General features: G+C 41.0%; 1 protein-coding gene across 3 annotated transcripts in view; it reads left to right on the plus strand.

Annotated features, from left to right (window-relative positions):
• CSNK1A1 (casein kinase 1, alpha 1) overlaps window positions 1–18,009 on the plus strand; it is a 34,852-nt gene extending 16,843 nt beyond the window's left edge. Inside the window, exons 5-11 of one of the 3 annotated variants that reach the window (XM_009882061.1) lie at window positions 920–1,003; window positions 4,337–4,476; window positions 7,779–7,857; window positions 8,860–8,934; window positions 10,166–10,272; window positions 11,115–11,263; window positions 16,498–18,009. In XM_009882061.1, the coding sequence (XP_009880363.1) occupies window positions 920–1,003; window positions 4,337–4,476; window positions 7,779–7,857; window positions 8,860–8,934; window positions 10,166–10,272; window positions 11,115–11,263; window positions 16,498–16,505 (642 nt within the window). In that variant the 3' untranslated portion in view covers window positions 16,506–18,009. Of the gene's footprint in view, window positions 1–919; window positions 1,004–4,336; window positions 4,477–7,778; window positions 7,858–8,859; window positions 8,935–10,165; window positions 10,273–11,114; window positions 11,269–16,497 lie in introns of those variants that run through there. The other 2 variants (XM_009882063.1, XM_009882062.1) reach the window with 2 other exon arrangements.
• Window positions 18,010–22,978: the final 4,969 nt, after the last annotated feature.

The raw sequence follows: 22,978 nt of genomic DNA on the forward strand, positions 1-22,978 counted from the left end.
TTTTTTCCCCATTAGTAGACTAGCTGGGGAGCCATGCAATGATATGGTGGTAAACACTGTCTGTGGGCATGGGCTTCGTAACTGTTGCAGGGTTTTAAAGACTAGGGAGGAAGATCTTAACCGAAGTATAAATAGATAGGTTTACATGAGCAAAAACGAGGAATGGGTTGCTTCAGTTTAGGAGAAAGTGCTTTGTTTAGGGAACAGTTGCCACCATACAGTATTTAGCTTTGTTTCTTTTTGTAACTAAGTGTAGTTTCGGTTTTTCTTTTTTTTTTTTTTGAGATGATTACACAGTTTAAAGAAAATCAGCCACAAAGACTAGAATAGCATGGTAATCTTGTTCCAGTAGCTTCCTGTCAGTTATATTAAAAAAAAAAAATTGATTTTTTTCAAATTTTAATTTGGTGATTGGGAGGAATTTTGCTCCCACCTTAAAAGATGAATTTTCAGCTCTGCTAGAAATAAGCCCTGCATGCTTATGAAAGTAAACTTTAAGGTGACTAAATGCCTTCTACCTCTTCCTTACTGAAGATTTACTTTTTCTAAACGTCTTTTGGGGGAAGGGCAGTTTGTGGAACCAAAGGATGCTTTTGTAAGCAAAACTTCAATTTCCTTTTTTAATAGAGCCAAATGTCACCATTGCTATCCCTGGTCAAGGCAGTGCCATTTTGGAGCGGCTCACAGTTGAAATTTACCATGTCACATCTTTCAAATTTTCTCCTTTAAAAAAAAAAAATAAAAAAAATAAAAAAGAACATACATAGTTTTTTGAAAACTACAGTGCTTGGTGGAAGAAGGATGGCATTTGGCTACCCTGTTCTTTCTCGAACGCCTCGGTGTTGCCTGTCTGCGCCGGCCATTGTTGCAATGTAAGCAATACTGTTTGATGCACTGCCACCCTCTATTGTTTGTTCAGTGTTTAGAATCTCCAGTGGGGAAGAGGAAAAGAAGCATGACTGTTAGTACTTCTCAGGACCCATCTTTCTCAGGATTAAACCAGGTCTGAACTGTCTCCTATTCCAACCTCAACCCCAAATTCATGTGCTTTATTTTTGTTTTGGTTTTGTTTTTGTTTTTTTTTTCCTGGAGAATGTAGACCTAGCAAAAGCACCTCTTATGTTGGCATTATTCAGACATACTTGGCAAACATGTAACATTACTAAGATGTTTCCCTGTGGCGCTTGTTTAAATTGTGGAATTACTTCTAAACTGGATATTAAAAAGGGCTAAATGTACATGCTTGGTTTCAGATGCAGAAGCAGGTTTTACTTCTGTCCTGTAAAAAAAGGCAATCTGTTGAATGTGTTGAAGGATAGACATGCTACCCTAGTGAAGTAGGAGGGCGTAGGGTTGTCTGCTTGCCTTCCTGTAGGGTTTCTGCAGTGTCTTTGAATGCACGGAGAGAAGTTCTGCTATCGCTTTGGCCAGACTCCTTCTCTTGTGTTTTTTTGTTAAAAAAATCTTTCCATATATGTAATGAGGACTCATATTTCCATCCATTGTGCTTAATCCAGTTACTCTAACAAGCTGTGTCTTGGAGAAGTATGAGCTTATCTTATAGTGTTAAATGTAGTACTCCTGACTCTTTAAGAAAAGATGAATTGGAGAGAAATGAAGACATAGCAGGACATCTGGAAGTTGCTGAATATGAGTTGTAGCTGAGGAGTTTGGCCCTAGAATCAGCCCGTAGCTTTCTGCAGTGATAGTCTTCATGTATTAAATCCCAAGCACCTAGCTGCTGTATGCAAGCTGACAGGCTTCTGTTGTCTCCTTCTGAAACTTTCTTATCAGTTGAGGCAGAGGCTTTGATCTACTTCTCTAGTTGCTCTTGGCAAAAATCTTTCAAAAAAATGCTGATTGTGCAACAAACAGAATTAAGGTGGTATGAGGTTATCTGTGAGAATACGTCTGTGTTCCTGCCGGCTGGCGGTAGTACGTTCTGTGCTCATCCAAATCAGGCTGTATCTTCCAAGTTAACTCTTTGCAAGATGGACTTACTCCTTTGCCTTCCACCTCTCTAGAATAGGACATACAGAATGAGCCTAAGCTAGGGAACAGAATAAACTTCCCTGGAGAAATCAGTGCTGTAAAATAATATCCAGTTACTTGACTAGCATCAAAACAGGTCTGTGTTGCTGAATTGATTCTCTTTTCTTTTCTTTTTTTTTTTGGAGGTTCTACCCATAGCTCTTCAGACAAGGCAGAATTACCTATTTTGGGTCTAATAGTGAGACCTTGTAGCAGCTGTGGAACAGGCATAGCATCATTTACTTCTATAACTCTTGAAGAAAGTACTCTTACCGAGTTGGTTCTAAAAAGGGCTAGACACCAGCTATTTATGTATTAGAGGCACACTTCCAGTGTTAACTATTTTGATTCATGCACTGTGACTTTGTCCCTTCATACCCTTAACACCAAGTTCCCCAGGATTACAGAAAGCATGTGAAGATTTTGAATTCTTTAAAGTGTTTGTAACTAAATGTGCAGGGAAAATACTCTGCCTGATGTGTATAGTGTTTGGTTTTCCATCCTTCTCAAGGCATAGTGTTTTGCTTAAAATAATGGGCAAAGGCCCTGCAAAAGTAGCTATTGCAAACTATAGATCAGAGGCTGTCATCAGATCAGAGAGCTTTAATCAGAAAATAAGGGATTGCATTTGAGCTCGGGCTTTGCTGCTAGGAAAGTTGCATTTGCAGTATAGTAATCACATAGAAGCTTTGTACTATCTGCTTTAGGAGTGTAGTATCAAAATCGCTAATTTCCTGGTAGCTGGAGAACATGTCCGTGCTCACTAAGTGAATAACTACCTCTAGTGGTAGCTGTGGCAGGTGCAACAAAGACAAGACCCCCCATTTTCCTGAACTGACCAGTTTAGTTGACCTAAAAACTTGGGTTTACCTCCCCTTGGTGAAAGCATTCTGGACTTCCAGGGTCTGTGCTTTCACTAGGACAGCAAATGTAGAACTGCTGTGCTTTGTGGTTGTATGTAAATCATGGCCAGACTTCAGCTCAAGGTTTTCTGCTCCAACATCACTGGCTTAAGGAGTTTTAGCTTTGTTTTTTCCTGTCTAGACTACTATAGTTGGAAAATCTTCTTCAACCAGTGTTCTAAGACATACGTACTGTGAAATTCAGAAACTTTCAGTCTTTCAGTGTCTTTGATGCTTCCGTGTCAAGTGTCACTTTACAATTTGCAGCCCTTCCAGTGTGCTAGAGTGACCCTTTGTTTCAGTCTTGGATGCGGTATGCCTGCATATCAATCTCCAGTACTTGTTTGCATTTAAAGCTGCATCTTCTGTTCCTGTTCTGGAATCACCTTTAAGGTGAATAGGTTTTTACTGGGAATTTCTAGAACCTTATATGTTCTTTCCATCATCTCCTTCACCCACCCAAGTTACTTTTGCAGTATTCATTAATCTATAGGGGTTGTTGTCACTGATCCTGTAGCATTAATCCAGCATTTGAATCAGGGCTCAGCCTGATGATTTGTAGCTTGAAGACTGGTTGCTAGAGCTGGAAATGTTCCTTACGTACTTCTGCCTCTGCTTTTTTTGCCTAGTCCTGAAATCTTGTCACAAGAAGGTACAGTCTGTATTAACTTTTGTAGATAGGCTGGCTGTTAGCACACTAATTAGCACGCACTCAGTTGTTGCTAAATACCAAATCATTGGGCAAGCTTGGTTATTAGAAACCTAAATTGGATTCCATGTACTAGGCTCTAGCTTCCTGGCTGTATTAATATCATCAGCAAGTGTGTCATGCTCCTGTGATAGTGTTCCGGTAGGCTTAAAATGAGCATATGATTGAAAGCAAGATGTCTTGTTTGCTGTTGAAGATTTTGGCCTTATGCTCTGCAGAACAGCCAGTGTTCTTTGAGACATAGAGAAGATTACAGGATGTGCATCATTTGCATTAAGCTGCTGAGCTGCCATTAACTATCTGTATGTGTAAACTGCTCTAGTGTGAGTGGGTTTTGTGAGGTGTGCTTTCACACGTGGTAGTTTCCTTCCTAAATTGTGCACTGTAGTTATTGAGTTAATGTGATACAAACTATGATAGTAACATAAAATAGTTGCAGAACTAAGCTACAGATGCCGAGTAGCACAGTCTAATCTAGTCCACTGGATTGAGAAAAGGCTTGAACTAATTCACAATTACGTTTTTGAACTGACTTGTTAAAGCTATTTGTGATTCTGCACTGTTATTTTGCTTCCTTTTAACTGTAGGCTGTTACATTGTGTGGTTGTCTTAAAATGTAGCTAATGCCTAGTGACAGAGGTTGGGGATTCCTTGAGTTGTATAGGAATGTAATCTATTTTCATTTTTCTTTAAGTTATTCCTTATTGACTTTGGTTTGGCCAAAAAGTACCGGGACAACAGGACAAGGCAACACATACCATACAGAGAAGACAAAAATCTCACTGGCACAGCTCGATATGCCAGTATCAATGCACATCTTGGCATTGAGCAAAGGTGAGTTCAAGGAGATTATTGCTGTGCTTTTGGAGGCTGCAAGATGATTTTATTTGTAAGCTTCTGTAGTGTCTGAACTAATTTTATATGAATAACTGTATATATCTCTTTGCAAGTGCTTTTTTCTTTGGCTGCCTGTGCAAGAGTAGAGGAAGAAAGTCTGAGCACCTAATTTGCTTCTTGAAGAGAGTCTAAGTCTTGCAGGCATAAGGTGGATGTTCTGCATGCTGTTTTTTTTTTTTTTTTTAAAGATAAGCTATACTTTTATGTGGATCTGTCAGCGGGCCTTCCAATAAAATGGTGCACTTTCCTGATTGTGTTTGTACCTGCAGTTCTGTAGGTAGAAAGGGTATTCTAAAGCTGATGTCTGTGTCCTGTTTTCTCACCCTTTCTTCTAGTCAGTAAACTATTGCTTATCATTTTTTCCTTCAAGCAAGACTTAGATCTTTAATTCACTCACACTGTATTTGGTTTCTGGTATACACAACCGTAGTTGTGGTGCTGTGTATATATACATACAGATGTGTGTGTATCTAAATATGTTTATATGTTTGAGCTTTGTTTAATCAACAAACACATTTATCATCTGGATCAAAAGCATATTGATACTGCAGTGTCTTAGCGGTGGTCCATTGGAGATAGCACTTCAGGTTGTTTGGAAGTGTATGTCAGGTACTCATGAGATATGAAGTGATGCTACTCTTCTCTTCCTTGCCTATATGCCTAGGTATTGTAAAGTATAAGCGCAATAGCATGGCTTTACCACATGATACTGAGGTTGCTTAGACATAGTTAAAACTTCCATGAATGTCTGTGCCTCTGACTTTCAACTTAATCAAGATGGGAATGACAGAATTTCTAGTGGTCAACTTCAACAGAACATGTAACTTACAAATATTTGTTGCTTTAAAATGCTCTATGTTTCTCTTTGCTTTAATTTCCTTAAGGTTCCTTAAGTGTATTTTATTGTCTGTCAGTGTTGTTATTTAAGCCTACTTGACATGTGGGTCAAGTAGGGTAAATGACAGGTGCCATTTCTGAAGTATGTTTCATAGAACCCAAGCTGTTGTTGTAGGGGAATAGCTGTGCTAGCACCTTACAGTGCAGGGAGGGAACTGCAAAGGGCTATTGGTTTTGAATTTAGTTGGAGGTCTTGTTCTCTCTCTGCTGGTACTGAGAATTTTAATGTAATTAGAAATGTATCTTGGTGCATGCTAAAAGCTATTAAACTGTCTAGATCAAGCCACCAGTGAGACAAACAAGTAATATATTCCTGTAATCAAGAGAAACCAGTCCTGGAGTGTATGGCAGAATATTTCAACTCTTAGTGCCGTACTTTAATAGTTACAGAACACGTTTTCCTATATGTAATGACACCTATTCCCACGGAGCTGTTTGCAATGTTATCTATTTCTTGTTTTACTAATGGAGAGTATTGCCCTGTTTTTGAAATCATGAAAATAATTTTCATCAGTATATGCTCAAATGCAATATATCCATTACACGTTTACAGAACTGAATGTTTCCTACTACAAACCCATGAAATTAAACATTAAAACAACAAACTGGATGAGAGACGGAAACTATTAATCCCTTTATTGCTTCTGAATTTACCACTGCCTTCTCAAAAAATGTAGTTTGATGTCATGGCCTGTACCAGTTCACTGATTCCTGTTGATTATTAAAATCTGCAGTTCTAATAGAATTAACAAGTTCTCCAGGCTGGAGTTTGTGGTCCTAGTATCATTTTTCATCCCTCTTGTCTTTGGTTGTGATGTCACATTACAGCTGAGATGACCCCAGAGCTAGCTGCTGTCAAGAGAAGCGAACCAATCTTCCCTTCTCTGACCCCTTGGCACAGCTAGTGCTTTTTTTGCCCTTGCAGTGAAATGGTTTAGGGAGCCAAGCTGATTTTCTTGTGGGATAGATCCCTGAACTGGTTCCCCAAAGGGTCAGAGGGCTGGAACACAAGTTGAGGGAGTGATCGGCCATGTTGGTGTTTATTAGTTGTTATATTGGGTTGGCTATAACATAAAGCATCACCTGCAACTTCTTTTCTCTGATACCAAGATCTGGAGGTAGCTCTGTCCAGGTTCTTATGGATTGTTTTCACTTAAAGGGAGCTGTTTTAGCCTCACCCGTATCTATAATCCTGTTTGCAATACTGCTGTCAGCCTTTTACTCCCTTTTGGGAGTAGTAGGTGTGTAATCTTTTCCTGCCACCATTTACATACTTCCCTTCCAGACCTGAGAGGCACAGCAGCAGAACCTGTCAGGTTCTCTTGATAAGGGAGCTGTGAGGAGAAAAAGAACTTACGTTGTTCTATCTCATGTTAAATAGATGTCAGCTGCAAAGGGGCAGTCAGAGGAAGAATCTGATTCTACCACAGCTGGGAAGAGGCAGCTTTGCCAACATGAAAAAAATCATGGAGCATTTTTTCCACTTCAATGAACTGTACTAACCTTAGTAATCCTGAAAGCCATGTAGCGAAGAAGGATGGTGTTTGTGTGGATGTGAAGCATATGCAGTACAGAAAAATGTTTGAAGCCTTTAAGATGAGAGTTTGAGTGCAAATTCTTAGTGAAGTCTACGGATAGATAACTTTTGAGTTCTCTAGCTGCCTTGAAACAAACTTTTGGGAAGAAAGCAGAGGCACCTATCAGATTGATGCATGCACCTTTCTAAATACTGCTTGTCTTCTAAAAATCATGGAGGCAATTCAAGGTTTCTTAACAGAAGTAAGAAATGAAAGGAGTTACACCCTTTTGGGGCTAGATGTTCAGTATTGGTCCCAGACTGAGGCGAGGTTCAGGGAAAAATCTTCAGTAAGTTAAGTTACTACGTTAAGGCTAAGTTAATAAATTAAGGCTAATGTCATGTATCTCTCTTACAATGCATTCCGTGGTTCCTGCAGGTAAAGCTTTAGTTTCTATCCAGGTTACTTAATTAAATGGGAAAGATGTTTAATGTTTCATTTCTTATTTTCCAAAGTTTTTGTTTCACAAATTATTCTAATGTAACTGCAGATGGAAACACACACTATACCTACTGACTATTCCTTGCTTGAAAAATGAATAGGATCTCCTTCCTGCTTGTGAAGACTTGTTACATGTCTGCCAGTGGAATCCTGAAAACGTAGATGTCTTAGCTGTATTAGAAAGAGATCTTCTTTTCACCAAAGCTTAGGTTTTATTCCTTAATTATTCTTTTTATTATTATTATTTTGGAATGCTTGCACTATTTGAATTAAAGTACAAAATGCCAAAATTTGTAATTCATTGTGTTCTTCCTCTTTTTCCAGTCGTCGGGATGACATGGAGTCTCTAGGCTATGTATTGATGTACTTTAACAGAACCAGTCTGCCTTGGCAAGGATTAAAGGTAGGTTATGTTGCTCTTTTTTTCCCCCCACCCTTCCTTTTCTTATGTTTGGGTATCATGCTTCTGCCTGCAGGTCTGGATAGGTGGTTGTACGTAATGTTTAGCTTCAGTTACACAAAGCAGCTTTTCCCAAGCCATGATATTTATAGAATATAGAAGAAAAGTTCTTTCTGCTTCTTGTGCAGGAGGCAAAATGTGTATTGTTTGACTGTCTTAAAATTTATGCTAAACAATAGCTTACGTCATCTTTGCAAAGTATTATTGTCCTGTTGTAGGCTGAGGCCCTCTTTGGGAAGTAGGAAATAACATTGTTAGTGGCTTTTTGAATTGCTGTGGAGAGCATGGAAATCTCTCGCATAGCAAGTTCAGCTTTAGTGAATCTTCAGTCCAGTTTATAGTATGACTGAATAATTATTGGCTGCAACAGACTTGTTTGAAGTGTTACTGTGTATGGTAGCCAAGTACAAGCATGGCAAATATTTCTTATTTCTGTTATATAGACTTCAGTGATTTGTTCTCATGTTTTAATTGTTTTTCTTCCTCCATGTGAGAGTTGTGTAACTCAAATGGTGTTGCAGCTGCAAGTTTTCTAAAAAGACAAGCAGCTTGTGAAACACTAGAACTCTTCAGCTGCAAATGAATGTAATGGCTGCTTACTGAAACACGCAGGCAGCCCTTGAATGGGGTACTGAGTGGGAATTAATAAACTTTGGCAAATGCAAATGCAAGTCTGGTCTGTTTAATGGACAAAAGCAGCAGCTAGAACTACACGAGCTGTGCCATGTGATGGAAGCATTAGACTGCAACAAATGGTATTAAACTGTGTCCAAATCTTAATACCAGATTGACCTTCATTCTGTTTGCAATAAGTGTGTGGGACTTGGAGATTTCACATAAAATACTTATGGGTGACCAAAGGATTTTTGTCATTTTTTTTGCTACTGTCCTTGTTAATCCAGTGTTGCACAATATCTCTTATATTGTGACCTACATGTTCCACAGGCTGCAACAAAGAAGCAAAAGTATGAAAAGATTAGTGAAAAGAAAATGTCCACTCCTGTTGAGGTTTTGTGTAAGGTAAGAGTTTCCAAATGATGTCATACTGTGAAATGGAAGTTTTCTTTCTTGTTTTTTAAAACTAGAGCCAATATATTAGTCTCACATGGCATTTGCTGCTGAATAATACTTCTTTGGCAGTCATGGGTGCCTTGTTTGGCCACCCAACGAGGCTGGCTGTGTGTGTAACAGGGCAGGCATTTGCTGCTGTTTCTTGGCATAGTTCGTGCCACCATCATTCCAGTTCTTGGTAACTGTTGACTGTGCAAGCTCGACAGCTCAATTAGGTGAGGCTTGTTCATTTCTTCAAGTACTACAGTGAAAGTTCTATGTGTGCCCTCTTGGGTAAATAAAACCAAGGTAGAGCTGTATAGCTTGCCCATATGTACTTGTTTCTACCTTTTCAAGATTGCTCAGATTGTCTTCTGTATCTCAAATAGAGGAATTGGATGTCAAGTGATCTTTAAAGCCATGTTGCATAATGTTTCTTCAGTGCTGTCCTTTAGGTCTTAAGATTTCTCTTGAACTGTGGCAGCCATGTGCTTGTTAACAAAGGTCCTTGAGAACACACGGTAGTTTTTGCACATCAAACAGCAGCACCAAGGATTGCACTTCCTAGTCATGCACATTTATATACCCTTACAGTCAGACAACATCTTCCAAACTGCTGAACTGTTACACCCTATGTTTTCTTTCTTGTAGTACAGCACTATGCTGTTTGCTATTTACTTATTTACATGTAGGCTTTAATATAGCATTAAATGTATAAATATGTGAACCATGGAATCTTTGAAAGAAGTCTTCATGGTTTAGGTCTTCACACTTAACTGGTAACTGACCTTGCCTCTAGTATGCTCAGGTAGATTATCGAGGAAACACGAATGGAATCTTTTAAGAGACAATTACTACTTATTTTAGAGACCTGGTTAATAAGAACTGGGTTTAATTAGGGCGAATGAAGTGATTTATCTTGGATATTAAAGGACTTTGTAGCAGAGGACTTGCAATTGTAAAATATGCATCGGGTAAGAATTCTGGGGAAGGAATGTGTACCTGGTAACTTGCTGGTCAGATCCACTTTCTGAAATACAGAATAAATGGATAGCTAGAAGCAAAGTGGAATTTACACACATGAATCTTCAGACAGTTTTTCTCTGCCATTATAGACAGAAATACAGCTTTTTGCCACCTTATAAGGTTGTTTAAGCTTTTTGCTGCAAGCCATGGCTTGATTAACACTGTTGATTTACAGGGATTCCCTGCAGAATTTGCCATGTATCTGAACTACTGTCGTGGCCTGCGCTTTGAAGAAGCACCAGATTACATGTATCTGAGGCAATTATTCCGTATTCTTTTCAGGTCAGTCTCAAAGTGGAAAAGTACAGAAATTTGTCAGTGCTTTACCAGTTGGTAATCGCTCTGTGGGACTTACACTGCAGAAAGCTGATCCATATGTGTGTGGTGTAGGGAGTTTGGGGAATTTCTTTCCATTTCAGAGTTTGAAAAACTGCCTAAAGGACCTGAAAAATATTGTTCAACACTAAACATGAAGGAAAAGATTTTCTTGTTCTTGTACTGCATGATCTGACCACTTATGCTAGAGGGTTGAGCCCATGCTTCAAGTTCTGTTGCAAGATGCTTAAGAAATTAGCCCCTCGATAGAAGCGTTTGAAGCTTTTTACATTTGGAGATTGGTGATGGGACTAGCAGTGGTGTCCAGGAGATGGATTTCAGTGGAGGGGAATAGTGTTGTTCATCGAGCTTGTTAGAGAAACCAGAATGTAAACTTAGTCAACAACATCTGTCGAAAGGAGACCTGGTACTGATCTCAAGAGTCTCCCTCCAGGTTTCTGTATTCCAAAGCAATTTTTGTTCAATGATCTAAACCACTGCAGTCTCTCCTTAAAAAAAAAAAAAGCTGAGAACCTCAGTGCAGACATAGATAAGCTGGGTTGTGATGAGTGCTGCTTCTACAAATGCAGACTTTGTACAAACAGTGAAGAAAATGAATCTTGATGGTATTTGGGCTTGCTTCAAGAATCCCTCTAAGTTAGTAATACTTAGCATTTATGTACTATTCATGATCTCCAAAACAGCTGACAAAAAAAGTTAACCTCTAGTTCTGGGTTTTCAGGAAAGGCTTGGTATTAGCATCAAGGAAGTTATGATGTGTTACAGTAAAGTATTTCGCTCTTTTCTAGGACCTTGAACCACCAGTATGACTACACATTCGACTGGACAATGTTAAAGCAGAAAGCAGCACAGCAGGCAGCCTCTTCCAGTGGGCAGGGGCAGCAGGCCCAAACCCCCACAGGCAAGCAAACTGACAAATCCAAGAGTAACATGAAAGGTTAGTAGCCAAGAACCAAGTGACGTTACAGGAAAAAAAAATTACACTAATTTGGACAATGTCAGCAATTTAAGTGTTAGATCAAGGAGGTGGTTTAAAAAATATATTTGGCTGTTAATTTAAAAAGCAAAAACAAGAGACGTCCTTGGAGAATTTGACTACTAACTTTATACCAAAATGTCCTTGTTCTTCATATCATTTCTTCTGGGGATGTTGGGTCATTTTAACCACTGCATCTTTTGCTCCTGCATTAACCACTTTCCAAAAACAAGAAACTGACTTGGTGTTGGGAATGTGACATTTTTATTTATTTTTATTTATATATATACATATATGATACATATATTTATATATGTATAAATATATAATACAATCCAAAATCCTAGACCTAACACTTCTTAAGGGATAATTCTCATTAACTAGGCAAGGATCTAGAGACTTTGGGTTCCACTCTGTTCCAGCTGGTACAGTGCTGTGGGTTTGCTTCTGTTCTTTATGCCTCAAACATTGGAAGTGGAAAATTGTGAATGATCTGGCTTCCCCCAGTGGGTTTACATTGAGACATCTGGTCCAGAGTTACAGGAAAGGACCAGTGAGCTCAAAATGTCTTGTCTAAATTGCAGAGTAACCCTGAACTGCTGTGGACTGCCAATTCACAATTTTCTGAAGTATGTGGATGCTCTGGGTTGGGGCTTCAGGTTTCTTGACTGTTTTTAATGTTTCTAGGTTATGGTTTCAAAGGGAAATGTTGTGAAATGTTCAAGATGTAATTGTGTGAAAACTGAAAACTGAGTTCTGAAAAAGGCACATACTTTTTTTTTTTACATGCTCATGAAGCTTTTAAATTTCTTTTTGTGGTGTAAATCTACCAGTGTTAGTCTAGTAAGTCACTAGAATGAAACTGCTACAGCTAGTGACTGTTACAGCCAGTCTTGTAATGAAACTGATTCCTCAAGATGAGTTGAGGATAAAATTGAAGCTGATGAGGTTTGTTGAGTGAGAATAGAGAAGCTAGGTTTAGATTATTGCTACTGAGCTAGCCTGCTGCTTGCTGCTCTTCAGCACATTCTGGTATCGACTATCATTTTTATATGTATAAAATTACATGGCAGACTTAAGTCAAAGAAATGCAGAAGTGTTTACTGTAAACTTAACAAAACATAGTTTTTCATGTATTGTGGCAGCATCCAAATATTACCCAGTGGCTTTAGTCAAAATAGCTATCCAAAAATATAACACTTCTTCATTTTTCTGGATGAAGTAAAATACATGCTGGCCTTTCCAAGACTCAATCTGAAATGGTTTCTTGAAGAAAAAATTTTTTCCATAGGATACCATTAAATGTCAGATATTTTGTGGCATAAGGCATCTAACTCGTTTGGCTGGAGCCAGCAGGTGTTAAAACACTGAAGGCTGTAAACCAGTTCCTTCAGCTGTAACACTGGTATGTAGTAGACTCGGTGATTAAGCACCCAGGCTTAGATTGCTTCCTGAAATACAGAAGCTCTGACTGGAGTGCAGAACTCACTGCTGAATCCAGCCCGATGTCGGGGTGTGGAGAGGTTGGCTGTTGGAGCAGGAGGAAATAATTTGAGCAAAAATGGGGATTCTTCACAACTGCTCATGTTTAAAGTGAAGATCTTACAGTAGGTGATGATCTGTAAACAGGCACTGCCCTGAAAATCAAGTTGTATGTACTTGAAATACTGTTTTGCTGGTGAAGTGTTCTGAAGCTTAATGTGCCACTCTTGGCTCAAGTGGTCTCTGACCAAGTGCTATATTGTAAGTGAAGAAAAGGTCATTATAATGATTGTCTGCCTCACTTTCTAGTGATGAGTTAGTGACAGACTGCAAAGCTGCAGCTGACTGACAGGCATGGATAACAGGGAGGTGGTCTTGCAGTTGAACCTTAAAGACCATTTCTGTTTCTTGATGGATCTTCCTCATCGCATTGTCCTTCAGTAACAAGGCCCATCGCTGCAGCTATGGAGAAGTTGTTTTTCTAGCAGAATTTCAGTGGCTCTTGCACAGAATAACAGCCTTCTGGGGAAATGATTCCTCCCTTTCCTCCCTTCATCATGAAGAGAAAAGGCTTGTGACCTTCAGATCGATCAAGCTGTAATGTCAACACAGCCTTAAAGTGGTGCTTTTCCTGAAGGCTTCCCCAGCTTTCTAAAATAGTTAGCTTAGCCTCTTCATCAAAGTAAAGATTTCAGATTTCTAAAATCCTACGTGCCTTTTTGTGAGAAATACTGCCTGTTTAAGAAGTTTTTCTGAAACCAGGTGAGCTCAAGCAAGAGGCTGTATGGCTTATATGATGCTGTCACATTGAGGATCAATTAAATACCTGGTTTATTTTTTCCAGAGTTCAGTTAAATTCTCATGTAGTTGCTGTAGCAAAACCTGTGCTGAAGTAGCTCAAAAGGTTTCATGGCATCAAATCATACCACTCTGGTAACTATATCCAGTTTAATGAGTACTGCAAATAGCAATTTATAGGTGCATTTATTGGTTGAAATCTTACAGTATGCTGTATAAAGTGCAGTTACTATTGAATATATGCATCTTGGGGGTGGGGCAGGGGGCTGTGAAATGTTAATTCTTTCCCATAACATCCAGAGACTTACATGACTCAGATTATTTGGACAGTGTGCTCATTTATAGATATTCCTGGATGCCTTAACTCAGATCCATATTAAACCATTTCACTGAGTCCTCTAGGTTATTCAGGCTGAATATTCTGTTTGGTTCCAGGATAGCCTGTTCTGTCAATGGCCTTTTTTCTCTTTTATTTTTTTTCCTGTCCCTCTCTGGAACCCAGTGCAGTGTCTTTTGTAACAGCAAGATCAGCTGGTTTTGAACTTGGGGAGAGGTGAACAGTTTCAACACAGCTTCTTTGCTGATGCTGGGAAGTTCTGCTCTTGATCTCTTGACAGTGCAGCAGTTGTTCAGGTGTGATTTGTAACAATGCTTACAGTCAGCTTCCCTCAGTCATAAAACTGACTCACACAGTCAATCTCCAGGATAAAATCTATCAGTTCCATTTGCGAGAGAGGTTTTTAATTCGCTTCAGTGTGGAGTTCCGTAAGCCTGTCAGCAATCCCATTAGCATTCACTGGACACCTGTGGTTGTGGCAGTATTTCTCAGAACAAACTATTAGTTCACTACTTGAGATTTAGCCAATTGACAGCTAAATACTTTTCTCTTCTTGTGTCTGCAGCTACTTAATAGAGAAAAAGTCTGAATACTTCTCAAGTAGAGGAGCTTCTTAAGAGTTTGACAATACAGTTACTTTTCCTCCCATTAATCAGATCTGCAGCTATAGTAATAATAAAGCAATTTGAGTATCCCTCACGTAGTGTAGAGATTATCAAAGTTTTGGTTACACCCTGGAGGGACAAGGAGTGATGAATGTGCAGATTTGAGCTGGCCCTGTAGATAGTGAAGATTTGTTAGAGAGATGCCAGCATAAACTCTTCAGCATGTTCTTCATACTGCCAAAGTCTTGTGTGCTACATGAATGTCTCAACATCTCGTTTGGCAGCTGTGGTTGGGCTTTCTTTGGGAACACTCCTGTCTAGTCTTAATAGGACTTGCAAGGGATGTTGTGGGTTGAATCCAGTTCCCTATTGCTCTCTGTAGAGTTGGGCATTCTCTTGGCCATAATACCTCGGATTTGAGGTGTTCTAAGAAATGGCAGCGTATAATTTGTTAGCATGTCCTTTTGTCCTCAGGTTCAGGATCCCATTTTCATTTGAAACATGCAGGCTTCTAAAGCAGTGAGTTGATCTGTTTCTTTCCACACTGGGAGCACACTCTTCCTTTGTTGACTCAATTGGGGCTGCTTTGATGGAGAAAGTGGTTAAAACAATGAATCGGTGTTCATTGCTGAACACACTAAATGGAAAAACAGTGTAAGTTTTGGTTGTACGCATCAAATAAGGGTTATGGACAACTTTATGCCAGTGGAACTAAGGAATCACTGGGGTTTCTGTGAGAATTGCGCTCAAGTGGGAAAGACGGTCAATTCTGGTGCGGGATTTGGTTTTTTAGGATTGCTAGTACTGGATAAAGAGAACAGTCCTTCAGTGCATTATGATTGGGTTCAAACAAAGTTATTGAATCCTCTTACCTGTAGCCGAGTCTGGAAGACTTAAAGCTGTCTTCTGGGTACTATCCAGATACATTTTTGCTTGAATGTCAGGCGATGTTTAAGACTTGTTTGCACTTCCTTCTCTCTGGATAACAGCACAAGCTACAGCTGAGCTCAGCTTTGTCTGTATTTCGCTCTGAAGAGATTTCTGTTGCATAAACTCTGAGCTGTTGCTCAGATGAATTCATACATTGACAGAATACCATGCTGTTTGGAGGGCATCCAGAACGGAAACTTGCTTGGCAAAGTAGTCTTTCGTTGAGACTCCTGTTGCCTCTTTAAACCACAGTGCTACTACCTGCGTCACCAGAAACGAGTTTATAAGCAGTCACATGAAGACTGGCTTAGCTTGCAGTAACTGGTTCTTTCAGATCTCTATGTATTCCTTTACTCTCCCTTTTCCACAATGCCTTGAACCTGTCATTTGGAGTTCGGAACTTTAAAAGAGTTGTTCTTGACTCTCCACCTCCCCTGTCACATATTGTTTCACTTGTCCTTCCAAGGATGGATAGTGTGCTGGGTTCCTAGTTACTGTCAAATGTTCTCGCTTCTGCTCTGGTTGCCCAGAGCGTTGTACGTGTGAGCATGTAGTGAACACCAGTTACTGTAAGGTAAGTTATTCCTGTTCCTTTTCTGTCTGTGTGACACTGCTGTACTGCGTCTCTGAAGAGCACCACTGCAATCAGATGACAGTTTGACATTCAAGGATATAAACATGAGACATTGCAGACCAGTAGAAAACAATCCTATGAAATTACATCCTGCTTCCTAGTGGCAATAACACATCTTGTTTTCAAACTGTTGGTCTGAATTCCTATTTAAGGAATGTGGCATCCAGCTGGTGCGTAAGCCTGTTTTCCAGCACAGCAGGAGATGCGAGTGAGAGGTGCGTGTTTGAGCTAAAGCGTGGTGGCAAATGCTGATTAGTTTTGGAAATGGACACCAGGAACTCTGCAGTTCTGAGATGCAGCAGCATTTTCCCCTTTGAATGACCATAACTGATACTTAATTCTCCTACTGTGAAGGCTGTTTCTCATTTTCATCCCGTATCAGTAAGTTGCCCTTGTGTTTATCTTGCAGGTTTCTGAGCATGGCGAGGATGGGACAAAGCAGAGCAGATCGGAGCAGGACTTGTCACTCCCCAAATCCTAGAAATTTTAGTTCATACGTACACTTGCCAGTGGCTGTGGGCAACCATTTACTTGGTGTAAAGAACTTAATATCAGTATAAACTGGCTCTGGGCAGTGTCAATGATGCTGCACTTTGAGTTGTAGCAGCTGTAATTGTGAATATTACTGAGATAGTGAAACATGGTGTCCAGTTTTCTATTGCATTTTTTTCAAGTGGAAAAGTTACCTAATGGTTGACACACAAGTGGAGAAAATTGTGCATATGCCAATTTTTGTTACCTTTTTACTTTGAACTACACTGCTTATTGAGATCTCATTGTTTTGGAAGAATGGCATGAACAGTCTTCGGCAACAGTTGTGATAATTGTAAATGCTCACAATTGTACACTCTTTTCTGGTTATTCCTCCCTGGGTTTTGAAAGTTGTACACTTAAAACATTCTTAAAGTTGTTGGCTTCTATGTGCGACATACCAAGCCAGCTGACATGGTAGTAACCAAAGATTCCAGTTTTTAAGCGTATGAAAGACTCTGCCTGCTTACCTGTGCTAGAAATAACAGCATCTAAAGTGAAGACTTAAGAGAAACTTAGCGACTACTAGATAATCTTTAGGACTCTGCATTAACTCTATAATGTTCTTGGTATAAAAGGAAAAACAGCATATTTGTCACAAAATTTAGTTAACATCTTACAACTGAACCTGTATGTAAGTTGCTTAGATAAATGTAATCACTGTAAACATCTATATGATCTGGGATTTTGTTTTTATTTTGAAGCGGGAGCTTTTTTGTTTACAAGTTCATTAAAAACTAAAAAATGTTTCTGTAAGGAAATGAGATTTTTTTTTTAATTTGCCTTGTTAATTCAGTTAAGAAATCTGCATCACCCTGTTTTTAAACCAAGTTTTAAGGCCATTTGTTAAGCAAAAGAAGTCATATTTCTTTCTAAATCATTTTAGATTTAGTGTTGTAACTTCCTCATTTTGTTTTTAAATAAATTTTGTATTTTTTCCTTGAGGGGGAAGGGGCAGTCTTGCATTTTTATAACTTGTTGTTTGAGACCAGCCCTCTCTACTAAGATTGGATTTTTTAAAAACGAAATGGCATCTTTTGCAGACCTGGTACTGGCGGCCTCCGAGCGTTGCCATGTCATGCATCGGCTGGACTGACTTGTGATTGCTACTTTTGAGAGAAATTTGAATGGAGTATTTGGATGGTTTTAAACCAAGGCATTTTCTTTCGAGTTCTTGTGAAGTGGATATGACCAGATTTACTCTTGTTCTTGGGGACAGCCTCGCACCATGCAGAGTTCACGTTGGTTACTGCCCCAGGCTGTCTTCCTTCTCACTCCTATTCTAGCCCAGCTGAAAGAAAGAAATACTTTTATTGCTGGTAATTCTTTAACAGTGTAATTTATTCCTTTATAGCATGTCAGAATAAATTAAAAAAATGTCTGAAAATGCTGCCAGATGCCTATTGTGTAAATGTTGTTTGTATGTTAGCTTTTTAGACAGTTTCTATGCATGTAGCAGAGTTCCTGCTCACAGTTCATATTTTTACTGTTTGAAAAGGTCTTTCATTTTGAATACCGTTTCTTCAAGATCTTAATACTTACACTGTGCACTCTCTGTCATCACGGAGTGGTAATCTGGATCAAGGCCGCGCTCTTGTGCGGTCACTATGCATACTCCCTTTACGAGAAGGATCTGCCCTGAGAAGATGTTAAACTTTAGCTGGAGAACGTTGTGTGCTAATAAACACTTGTATAGATAATCTGGGAGTACAGGGAGGCAAAAAGGCTGCCGGGCTTCAGCGATATTGGTGCGCATTTGGAAACTTCTCTTCTGAGTCAGAGCGGTCTCTCTCTGTTACCTGGAAGGTGGAAGAAGAAATGTAGCTCATTCTTCTGGCTAGGATGTGCTCCTAGGCTGAGTATTGCCCTATCTGAATAAGGATGCTTTACAAGCAATGCCTCGTATGAAAACTGGTATGCTTCTAAGAACTGGTATCTAGAATACTATGTTATGTCCTTGCATACGATTTCTACAGTCTAGGTAGTGCATCTGACAACATGCGTTGGCAGAAGGGGAAGAAGCATCAATGAAATGCCACCTTGGCAGCTGTTTTCAGAGTGGCTGCTTAGAATTGTTTTGGCACTGCTTTTCTTGCTTTGACACGAGGTATTTGAAAGTCGGAGGAAGTAATTTGGTTTCAGGAGAAGAAATTGTTTCCTCTGTCCATTAAATTTACTCATGACTTTGAGGAGGGTTGTCAGATTTTAGAAACAAAACTGCCCTTGGTAACCACTGTAAGCAAGAATAGTTCATATGCTTGGCGTGTCAAAATGCATTGGTTTGTAGTTCTTAGAACTGCAAGCCGTGTCCTGTGGAGGAGCATGGAGTCCAGTTAGTCTTTTAGACATGGTGTGTTAATAGACTTCTGCACAGAAGTGTGAGCTTAAACCTTCAGCTGTGTCGTGCTGCTTTGCAGAAAACCAGCCTGCACCAGACATGCTGAACAATGAACAAGATGGCAACCTTCCTTAAAGAGATGCTGTGATACTGAACACTCATTTGCTGTATAATCTATTTGGTTTGTAACAAAGACTTAAAACTGAAAGCATTAAAAACTATGTGGATCTTGACTTCCGGTTGCAGCTCTGCAAAGGTTTTGTCTTGGGAGGTTTACTCTTTTGACAAATTCAGAGACAAAAAGTCAAACTTCTGCAAGTCATCCCAGGCCCCCCTTTACAAGTAGTTGTCATTATAAGGGGGGCCATAAAGTGCAAGACCTACAACCTCGAGTTCGCTGGAAAGTGCTAGAAGTCAGGTAACGACACTAGGCTGTGACGACAAGTTCTTGGTTGTCTTCTAAGCTGTGTACAGCTTTTCAAAGCAATTTATTAATGCTGTTACAGCAACTCTGAGAGGTGTCCCAAGGCCACCTTTTAGAGGCTCGCTTAATTTGGAGCATGCGCTGCTCGTGTGCAGCATACTGGTTCATTATTTTTAACCTATTTAAGCCATTTCTTGTTACAAGTAATTGGGAGTCCTTTTCTCCCATAAAAGGCTCTGAAAGAAGGACAGACTGCTCTAGGTTTTGGTTATTAGTTACATTAGTAACACGGTTCTCACTGTCTGGCCTACTGTTCTGTGTGGTGTTGGGTATCAGTAATAAGTGATGAATTCAAGCCCGGGCTGTGTTGAAAACACTGTCAGTCTCTGAAAGCCAGGTATGTTTCTTGTAGATGTGTCAAGCCTGTCCAGCGTGTGCCATGCTAATATTTTTCTGCTGATTTCTATTGAATTCTATCTGTATGGGGCTTATTTTTCAAGGTTCTGTGTCGACTTGTTCTGCTGTTGCATTGTTTTGCCTGTTCTCTCGGTTGGCTTTTTCAGGTGTGTTGCTGACAATGCACAGGGACGTGTACGTGCTTTGTGTGCTGTGCTTTTCCTGGAGTGGACCACGGCAGAGGTGAAGGTGCCCAGGTTGTAGCTGCGCTGCTTTGAGCAGGAGGTTGGGCTAGATGCCTCCCTGCGCTCCCTTCCAGCTGGAATTTTTCTGTGATCCCAAGTTGGCTTTTTTTTTTTTGCATAAGGCTTTAATTTCTCTTGACAGCATTCTCCAATTTAGAAGATTTGTTGCTTAGCCAGCTCCGTCAGCCCATCTGCTCCTTACATAATTGCGGTGAAATCATCATGGTTTCATATCAGCTTGATGTCATAACGCAAGTTTATGAGCATGGCAGGCTCCAGATAAAAAGGAGAAGCGGGCTGGGAGGAAGAGCTGTCTGCTCCAAGCACTAATGCCTCTGGAAACACGAGGTGAGGGACAACGCAGAGGAAGTGCCCACCCTCCTAATTGGCCCTGAGTGGAAGGACGGCGTTCATGGCGTGGTCTAATGTGGAAATGGCTTTTTAATGTAATCCTTGTTATCCAGGGCTAAACAGGAAGGGGGAGGGTGGTACCAGGTCTGCATGCGAAGAATTGAGATTGACTGTTGTGCTGGGACACAAGGACGTTCAACGTTCTCAGCTGCGTTAAGGAAGCTTTTCGAAATAGACCCAGGACTGTGCTGTCCTTAGCCACGAAGGAAAGATGGTGTGTTAAAAACAAGGACACAGCTTTCTTTTAAAGGAACCCCAGTGGGCTCAGCTGCTTTGCAAAGCTCAGTACTAAAGGTGTGAAATCTTTTAAATTAAGATGCTAACTTGACTTTTTGCATCATGTGAGATGTTCTTAGATGTGATTTATTGGTAGTGCTGAATTTGGGTAGCTGGAAATCGGGAGGAGCTAGGGAGCATTCTCACACCAGGCTCTAGTGATGAGGTTTTCAAGTATTTTTGTCCATAAGATAACTCAACGGTGATGTAGCTCCTTTTTTTCAGAGAACAGCTTGGCATTTTGTTTTCGGGGGCTGCTTCTGGAAGTACCTGAGCACACTCAGTCCTGACTGTTCTGTTGTGCCTCCCCTCCCCAGGAGCCTTTTGTTCCTGTTGATAATGAGGATTGTTTTTTGTAAACACAGCTGGTCTTAATTTCATTTCTTTCCCTCTCGGAGTTTGAAGGATAGCATCAATACGCGTAGCTGGCAGAGAAGCTGTTTCAGAGCTGCTCTGTGCACTGGATGTGTCCCCAAGAGCAGGCTGCTGGCTCCCTGCGCTGCTCTCTGTTCTCCACCACCCTGGAAATAATAATAGTGAGCCTTGAGCTGCTTTGCAGATGATGGACTTTGAAAAAAATTTTCTTTTTTTTGAATGAAAGCAATTTGAGATCATCGGAAGACCTTGAAGGGGCGTCCATGCTGTCATACAGGGTAGACTAGCTTTTGAGCTCTCCTTGTTGCAGGCAAAGCCCCGGTGCGTAATGATAAACCTGGGCCTTACCCTTAACAGCCCTGTAAATACGCAGGGCCGGCGCTTGACTCAGCACAGTTCAGATAACCAGCAGAGGTGGGGCGGTGGTGCTTCCGTGACTCAGCTGTGCTTTGTGGGACCTCATGCTCTACCAGATCAGGGGCACGAGGAACAAATCTTCCCTTTCCCTTCCTCATACCCTGGATGAGTCCCTCGTGTGTTGCTGTGGCATGTTCCGATGCCAAAGCAGCGCAGTGGACCAGATGTGACCATCAGATATGTTTAACTGAGAACCACCAGGGTTTAAGGCTGGTCTTGGCATAGCTTACCCTGATGTCTGTCTGCCTTGCCCTTGCTGCTGCATACGCTTCTCTCGTGGTTTTTGTACATCAGCTGGTAACTCTGCTTTTTGGCAGTGTGGATAATCTTAAAGATCCTATATGACTTCAAGGGTTCATGTTTCACAAATCGTCCTGTCCCCAAGTAGGTATGGTGGGTTGGCCCCAGGACCAGCTTGGGGCTTGCAGGTGGCTCCGGTGTTCAAAAGCAGGTTCTCCTTGCCAGCCTGCAGCTGGACCGAGCTGACTGGCCTCTGCTGATAGGATTTGCCAGGTCTTCATCTGGTGCCACCTTGTAGATAGAGCTTTGCCCAGGTCAGGCAGAGGAGTAAGGAAGGCCTTGGCTTTCCCAGGGCTTCAAAGATGATTAGGGGATGGGAGCATCTTTCTTAAGAGGAAAGGCTTAGGCACTTGGGTCTTTTCAGTCTAGAAAAAAGATGACTGGAGCGAGGATCTTATCAATACTTACAAATACTTGGAGGGTGCCAGGTAGATGGGAACGGTCTTTTTTTTCAGTGGTACCCAGTGACAGAACAAGAGGTCACGGACAAAATCTTGAACACAGGAAGTTCTATCTAAACATGAGGAGGAACTTCTTTACGTTGAGGGTAGTGGAGCACTGGCACAGGCTGCCCAGAGAGGTGGTGGAGTCTCCCACTCTGGAGATATTCAAAACCCACCTGGACGCTGTCCTGTGCAACTGCTGTAGGTGACTCTGCTCTGGTGGGGGGGTTGGACCAGATGATCTCCAGAGGTCCCTTCCAACCCTGACCATTGTGTGAAGCATTTGCCTGCCTCAGCGCAGGGGCGGGTACAGTCAGGCCGCGGGGGAGGAGAGCAGAGAGGTGAAGCTAGAAACTGCCGCCAGTCCTTTGGACTGAGAAAAATCACTTAGGCAGCAAATAGACTCATTCTCGTGTGCCGAAGGCTTCCCCCCAGCACAGCCCTGACTTGTGCTGAGCTTGTTCCTCCTCCTCGGTGGCTGCTGGCATGGCAGCAGCTGGTGTTGGGCCAGGACGGTTTGGTGCAGGCGTGTCTGGGTCGGGGTTACCTGCTGGGACGAAGGTTGCGAACAGCACCAGGAGTGTTTGCAGGGTGGAGCGTGCGTTCATGTTCCTTCGGGGCTGGCACTTGGCGTTACACGAGTCGGACCTCGGGCAACTCCTGCCGCATGACACTTTTGAACAGCAGGTATGGCCAGAAATTCCTGCCGACTCACATCCTGGAAATGCTCCCCT

This window comes from Charadrius vociferus, unplaced genomic scaffold (genome assembly GCF_000708025.1).
Source record: "Charadrius vociferus isolate BGI_N301 unplaced genomic scaffold, ASM70802v2 scaffold3, whole genome shotgun sequence".
Classification (NCBI taxonomy): domain Eukaryota; kingdom Metazoa; phylum Chordata; class Aves; order Charadriiformes; family Charadriidae; genus Charadrius; species Charadrius vociferus.